The 8269-nt window shown below is 37.5% G+C and overlaps 1 protein-coding gene across 1 annotated transcript in view; it reads left to right on the forward strand.

The window, feature by feature from the left end:
- The window catches only part of PATJ (PATJ crumbs cell polarity complex component), a 142820-nt gene extending 141757 nt beyond the window's left edge, over nt 1–1063 (forward strand). Inside the window, exon 45 of the mRNA XM_029284055.1 lies at nt 498–1063. Coding sequence (XP_029139888.1) covers nt 498–644 — 147 coding nt within the window. The 3' untranslated portion in view covers nt 645–1063. The remainder of the gene's footprint in view (nt 1–497) is intronic.
- The last annotated feature ends 7206 nt before the right edge of the window (nt 1064–8269 follow it).

Below are 8269 nucleotides of genomic sequence, written 5' to 3' on the forward strand. Positions count from 1 at the left end.
TCTGTGATTAGATCCATGCATACCAATGTATCATTTTCTTTGAGGGAGATAATCAGAATTGCCAAGTTAGCTATACAATGTAAATGTGAACATAAAAAGGTAAAGTTTTATCTGAAGAGAAGCTTTCCCAACCAAGAACCCTCCAGTTTAGTCTTTTCAACTTAGTATCACATGATCTAGCATTAAATTAATCCCACTGACTAGGCCAGGGGTAGGCAACCTTGGCTCTTTTATGACTCGTGGACTTCAACTCCCAGAATTCCTGATCCAGCATAAAAGAGTCATAAAAGAGCCAAGGTTGCCTACCCCTGACTAGGCGTTTTGTTGGAATTGTAATTCCAATAGATGCCAAATGGTTGAAGAAAGTCATCCTAAAGCAGTTCTGTCATCTGCATGTTCCATATAATTTGTTATCTACTATTTTAGACTCAAAACATTTTTTGGCTGATGATGTGTATTGCTTCTGGTCTAATTTGTTTTTGTTTTTTTTTCCCCAGGGGGCAGCTGCAGATGATGGCAGACTGAAGCGTGGTGATCAGATTTTAGCTGTTAATGGACAGTCTCTGGAAGGTGTGACTCATGAGCAAGCTGTAGCTATTCTGAAGCACCAAAAGGGGACAGTGACATTAACAGTGTTGCCCTGAGCTTTGCTGCAAATGCAGTTTGGGCTGGATGCAATTATTTCTGAGCATTGCTAGAGCTGCTATAAAATGATCTACAGTCCCTGTCAGATGACAACCCAACTCCAGCTAGAATTAGCACATATTATTAAGAATGTTGCTATGCAGCTATGGCCATTGTAGTGGTCCATTATGTCTTGTCATTGAAGCTATTTGTGAAAGCCTTAATCCTACATCTCACCCAGCCTGGGTTCTCTTGAATGGGCTTTTGATTCCTTCCTTTGTCCATAATTATTATCTCTTAGTAGGAAATGTAATCAGGAAACTAAAATTAGCATACACTACAAGAAAGAATGTGGCTGTTTGTTGGTTCCCATCTAATGAACAGATAGAAATACCAATTGACTTTGCATCTCGCTCTTGGTTTGATTGTCAAACTTTTCAGCCGTGCCAGAAAACATTAAAACATAATTCAATTACAGCTTTTTCAAATAATGAAATATCAAATTCTACAGTGGGAAATTAATTGCATATGAATGTCTAATGATGAAGTGCCAATCCTCCTGTCTAATCTCTCTAGATTAATATATGTAAGTTAGTTATAACCATGACAAGTACATTTTAAGCTTCTCCTTATTCGTTTTCTGGTTTTGTGAAATCCTGTGATAGATTGGCAAGAATCTTTAGAAGTTTCTATCTCTGGATAGCTAGTTAAATAGTGAAAATAATTTGTACCGTGTAAAGCAGGGGTGGGGAATGATGGTCCTTTTATGACTTGTGGGCTTCAACTCCCAGAATTCCTGAGCCATGCTGCTCAGGAATTCTGGGAGTTAAAGTCCACAAGTCAGAAAGGGGGCATGGTTCCCCACCTCTAGTGTAAAGCTTAACTCCAATGAAATGGATGAAAGTGAGCCTTAATTTGAAATTAGGGCTACTTATTATTTATAATAATATTGTAATGAATTGTAAACATGATCTACCAATCTCATGATCAAATTCTGACATTCATGTCTCACCAATAAATGAAATGGCAATTTTCTATTTAAAATCCTGCAGCTTCTGTAAAATATGTTTACTGTTATGATACAATTAGAATGCAATATCATCATCTTGTTTAAAATAAAGTATGTCTCTCAACCCAAAGGTGCATTTTCAAGAGGCAACTGGACTTTCTTGTTTTTCTTTGAAGACATTTCGCTTCTCATCCAAGAAGCTTCTTCAGCTCTGACTGGATGGTGGGGAAGCAAAGAAGCTGAAGAAGCTTCTTGGATGAGTAGCGAAACGTCTTCAAAGAAAAAAAAAAGAAAGTCCAGTTGCCTCTTGAAAAAGCACTTTTGGGACAACCATGACCTGAGAATCACCATAGACCTATGTCTCTTAACTATGCTGAGGTGAATAAGTAGTGGTCAAAAATGAAGTGGCATGTCCTGTCAAGAATAATGTCTGTGTTTTCATGTTCTGTCTCTGGATCTAGCGAATCACAAAGTGCATTAAGCTATTGGAATATAGCAATAGCTATGCATATTCCACGAACAGTGCCTGAAAGCAGATTAAAATGATTTTAAAGGGTTTCTGCTCAATGTCCAAATAACGATATTTATATGAAATGCAAGTGAAAATGGCCATGAAGAAAACTCACTAATTCTTTTTAAGACTTGAGGGCATTTAATATTGTCAAGTTATGCTTAGATTTGCACTGAATATTTATGCTTAACTTGAAGGTATAGATAGAAGATGTTAACTTGTTTAAGAATTGTGATCCAAATCCAATGTGATTGGCCAAAAATGTATATTTTAAATGGATACAATCATCCTTTTAAATGTTATGCAAGCAGTGGGTCTTCTTTTCACAAGTTTCTGATGAAGGGGATGTTGGACTTATACGCTAAAATAAAGTGCATGTTTTCTAGCTCATATGGGAGATCACCTCATTGTTGCTTATAATTTATATTTTTTACTTGTTTCATATAGTGCTGTCAAAAAATAAATAAACCAAAAACATCCCCCCCAAACCACATTGCCACCTGCAGATAAATTGGTGATGATGTGGAAGTCAGTGCTATATGTAAACATTCAAAAGCACAATCTGGTTGGAGAATTTACATCTGTCAAGTCCTTCAGAGATAAATGGAAATTACTTAAGTGTGTACAGAAAAATTGCCCGATTGATTGTGCCTCAGTTGTTTAAGCAAAAATCTATGTCTTTCTGAGAGTTTATGGGTTTTAGATTTTGATAATGCTGCTAATTTCTAAGAGGGATGGTGAGACCTACTGTATGTTTGTGTATAAAATAAAATATTTTATGAATTCCAAAGATTCTTAATAAAATTCACTTGCATAAATAACGGTGGGAAGGAATTAACATTGCACCCATACACAGAAACATAACTATGATATTACAGATTATTTTAGTCTTTGCCAGAAAATAAACTTTAGCATGACTATGGAGGAAGGATTAAAAATCCAAGCTTGGCACAACTTTTGTATCACTCAGACTTAAGCAAAAAAGCATGGGAAACTTGTTGATTCTATCCAATTATTAATGCAAAGACTAAGCCATTTAGTGATATTGTTCAGAGACATTTCAGAAGAGAAAAATATATATCTTGAAAAATGGTCTGTCCATTATATTTGATCCTAATGTATAATAAAGGACTAAAAGTGTTAAAAATGACAGCCATTTGCAAAAATGGGGGAAACAAGTCAATATTGTTAGTGATTAAAAAATTGTGGAAGATGATCTTGAATATTACTTATTAAGAACAGCGGGCAGTGCTAATATATTAATATATAGGCAATATTTTGCCGAGGTCTAGCTTAAGGAAGAGGGAGGGAGATTCCACTTCTCTTTAAGTTGGGAACATAAAAGTTTGAAATCAACTTACAAAGTTGTACTTGACTATTTGTGTGCGGGTGTTATTTATTATGTCGAAGTTGGCATCAGCGCAGTGTAGCACCTCTCCTTATTGCCTTTTTTTCCCAGAGTAATACATCTAATATGAGTAAAAATAATAGACTTAGATCTAGCTCTGAATCATTTTTCCCTTAAATTCAAAATGGCTCCAAACAACAAGACTAGACCCCATGCCTGCTATATTATTGGCTAATATGCTTGTCAAATCTTGGCTACAGGGATTTTTTTTTTTAAGTTAACATTATTCATGGGCTGGGCTGAAGCAAAATTATTGCTGTTTCTTTTTAGTTATGTTCACTTATGTGGCTGTTTCAGTTATCCTTTTACCAGAGCTTCTCATTAAAAAAAAAAAATCTTAGAAAACATGTTCCTTCATTTTGTGCACCCTCTTAGTATGTGGACAATTAAATGACAGATAAATCTATCACTGCTGTGAGCTGCTATGCAAAAGGCAGACTATAAATCCAACAAAATAAATGCAAAATACAATAGAACGTGTGTGGGAGTCATTTCTAAAAGCAATTTGAAGAACGAGTAGGGAATAAAGATGTTAACTGAGATTATGGCAACATTTCAAATGCTGAGGGGCAAAAAGTATTTATTTCTTAGATACTTTTGAACTTAGAAAATACATTGAACAGGCTTTTTTCTCCTTTATGCTTAATTCAAGTGACAGGCAAACTCTAGTCCACTTGTTCAAGTAACTTAATAAACCAAAGTTTATATTTTTCCAACTATGTATCAAACATGATCCTCTTGCAAGTAATCAGCAATTCAGATTTCTGTTTTTCACAGAGACATACAATCAGCATATACTGCCTTGTCAAATCTGTTAACACTAAGCTGCTAGCTCAGTTTTCCTTTACTGTCTATAAAGATAGACAGATGTATTATTGTTCAGTTTGGAACACCTGTTTAAAATGGTGAATTGAGAGAATAAGAAATTAGCATCTAAAACAATATTACTATAAATAATCTATAACAGTGGTGGCGAACCTATGGCACGCGTGCCAGAGGCAGCACTCAGAGCCCTCTCTGTGGGCATGCGCGCCGTTACCCCAACAGAGTTTGCCAGAGTAGCAAGCACATGGCCTTTGGAAGCGACAGGGCAGGAAGTGAGCGAGCAAGCGGCGTTGGCCCCTGGGGATGTCCCAGAGATGGCAGGGGACGGGCCCTGGCCATGCTCACCCAGTCTGCCATGACCACTGCAGCCACGCCCACCCAGTGGGCCATGCCCCCTCCACCCCTGAGGGCACCACAATGCTGATGCAGCCCTGGCACTTTACGATAAATAAGTGGGTTTTGGGTTGCAATTTGGGCACTCGGTCTCTAAAAGGTTCGCCATCACTGATCTATAATCTAATATTTTAAAGTGGGGGAGGGGTGTACCCTTGACAACTTTAAGACTTGCAGACTTCAACTCCCAGAATTCCCCAGCCATTATAGGAATTGTGGGAATTGAAGTCCACAAGTTGTCAAGGTTGGACACCCCTGCTTTAAACGTTTTGATCCTTGCGGAAACCAGGGTCCAAGGCCTAGAAAACCTATTACTGTACTCTGGCTCTAGTTTGGCAAAAGTTGAGCAATGGAAGGGCCGACAATCCTCACTGCTGAGATTATCTGATGATAAAATCAATGGAGGAAAATTCTTTCCAAATTTCAGATTCTAAATAGTATTTTTTTTTTAAAAAAAAAAAAAGATGTTTGGAAAGCATTTTTAATTCACTGAGTTGTTTGAATTTGGGGGGGGAACTTAATGTGTATATTCATTTTAAATCATATATTCATTTAGCAATTTAAATTATGCTATTAAATTTAATTATGCTATTAAAATGGAATAATAATACCATTGTCCCAAATTTCAACTATTCACCTGAATTCCATACTAATTGAATCAAATTTGCTATGATGGAAGTGCAATATGAAAAGGCTCTTGAAGTAGTGTCATGATGCAACCCTCATGACATATGATTGACTCTGATTATTCAATACTTTATTAGATTTTTTTAAAAAAACAATCCCGCCTTCATTACTTTATACGTTAACTCAAGGTGGCAAACATATAAAATACTTCTATTTTCCCCACAGCAACAACTCTGCAAGATAGGTTGGACAGACAAAAAGTGATTGGCGCCAAGGTCACCCAGCTACACCAAACCATCAAAACATTTATTTTTACCCTTAATATAGTACTATTTTTTTATTCTACTGTGTATTTTTCTCCAATATTTATGTTAAAGGACCTCTTTTGAACTATTTGGATTAGCTGACATCTCTGCCCAATCAAGTGCTATTTAAATCCTCTGAAATAAAGACTTTTTATATACCTTTAATATCAGTGATATGCTGAAGGTTTGTGATCAGATACATGTACTCTTTATAATTGGAGGTATTAGATGAAAATAAAATCTGCACATAGTTAACATACAGAATCCACATAGAAATACATTTTCAGATAGAGAAATAATTCTGTTATTTATTCCTGGATATCTACGCCTAATGAACAATGAATGTCTTCAGAGAATTCAATGCACCTAGGATCTCCATTACCAAAATTGCTGATCTCTTATAGTTAATTTGAATAATATCAGGTCAAAATTAAAGACAGCTTTGTCAAACCCTCATCACAAGCACAGGCAAAAAAAAAAGGAAGAATTGCACACGTTTCTATAGGGCAGAGGTTTTCAAACTTGTAGACTTCAACTCCCAGAATTCCTCAGCAGCATACGAATTCTGGGAGTTGAAGTCCCAACATTCTTAAACTTGCCAAGTTTGCGAGACCCCTGCTATAGGGTATTCTTCGTGTCAGGATTTGGGGTTTATATACAAAATCATGGAAGCTGCATTAGGATATGCAACTGCCATTTCTTAGTTGATTATGATGGTATAGACCAGGGGTCTGCAACCTTAACAACTTTAAGACTTGTGGACTTCAGCTCCCAGAATTCCTCAGACAGCATAGCTGTCTGAGGAATTCTGGGAGCTGAAGTCCACAAGTCTTAAAGTTTCAAGGTTGCAGACCCCTGGTATAGACTTTAAATTTGTGAATCTCTTTTTCACTGAACATTGTGCATCCTGAAGTACAAACTCCTGCCTTATCTCGTTTATATCCAATGTTGGGTTACCTTCCAAACTCCCCACATTCTCTCATATCATGTACTGTATCTGCTTCCTTTTAAGCTACCTTTGGGCTTCAGGATAGCTTTTCAGGGAAATTCCATGCAGAACAGACTCAGATGTTTTGTATTATTTTCCCACCCCACCCCCAGGGCTTTTTTAAGGTCAGCAATTTGACTTTGTTCCAATTCATTTGCAGTTTTCCTCAAGCAACTTTAACACTTTTTTAAAAAAAAAAAAAATCAAGAAATGGAGGCAGCTTATATATTTTTGAGCTGAAGTACCTTTGGAGCAGGTTTTGGAACAAAGGGATTAATTAAATATAAAGATTCTCACTAACTTTAGACTTGGCTTCCCTGGAGCTGTTGTTAAAAATACCATAAAAATCCTTATTTTTATGTAACCCTGACTGATGATCTGTTAGCCTACTAGCTTACCGCTTTCATTTTAACTTGCCCAGCTGCCTTTCAAATGACAGTGATCAAGTTTCAGCAGACCTTCGTATTTCCTAGGAATTTCTGTTTTTGGAAAGGCAAGCAGATGGTAATTTGCTTCCATTATATGTGGAGGTATCTGCCCTGTTAGCCTGTTCAAGGGAAAGGGATCTGGCATATTATATACTGAATACTTATGGGAAAGAGTGGATGAAAATTGTAAGGGGCCAGGTGTGTAAGGGGACAAAGAATGTAAAGTCATAGCTTGCATATTCCCTGTGATCAAGATTTTTTAGGGAGGAGTGCGGATTTTAAGGAGAGGGTAAACAGGCAGAAATTTATTCTTGTTTGATGACATTTTCAGAAGCTATCCTAGGAATAGCCTTGTCAGAACACAGCCTTGATAACTCTTCACATTCACTTCCCACTTCTGAAACAACTCAGCAGAGCTTCTTGACTGACTCTGATATCTTATTATTCTCTTCTGTGAAATTGAGTTTTAGCCTTATTTTTAGCCAATTTATCTGTCTTAGCATTCTGCCACATCAGCAAGAAATATGTGACTCTTGTGTTATAAACTATTAATGCTGTCTCTCTCATTTATTCTTTTGGGGAGCTTGTAAAAATGAATGTGGGCTTTGAAAAATATACAGAATACAGAATAACAGAGTTGGCTGGCACCTTGGAGTCTTCTAGTCCAGTGATGGCGAACCTTTTAGAGACCGAGTGCCCAAACTGTAACCCAAAACCCACTTATGCATCGTTGGGTGCCAGGTGGGTGTGGCCCATTGGCTGGGCGTGGCCCATTGGCTAGGCGTGCCTGCGATGGTAATGGCAGACTGGGTGGGACTAAAAAGTTCAATCAATCAATTCCAACTTTGCAAGATTTTTTTTCCTGCAAGAAGTTGAAACTGACTGATTGATTGAACCTTTTTTTTTTTTTGCACACGGTGGCGGAGGCCTAAAGCAAAAAGGTTTTATAAAACCCAGCTGAAGGCCTAGGACTGGGGCGTCGGCGCGCGTGCCCACAGAGAGGGCTCTGAGTGCCGCCTCTGGCACCCGTGCCATAGGTTCGCCACCACTGTTCTAGTCCAACACCTGCCCTGCCAAAGCAGGAGACTCTATAACATTTCAGACAAATAGTAGTCCCATCTCTTCTTAAAAACCTGCAATGATGGTGCACC

This window comes from Protobothrops mucrosquamatus, unplaced genomic scaffold (assembly GCF_001527695.2).
Source record: "Protobothrops mucrosquamatus isolate PMUCROS unplaced genomic scaffold, P.Mucros_1.0 scaffold347, whole genome shotgun sequence".
NCBI lineage: Eukaryota > Metazoa > Chordata > Lepidosauria > Squamata > Viperidae > Protobothrops > Protobothrops mucrosquamatus.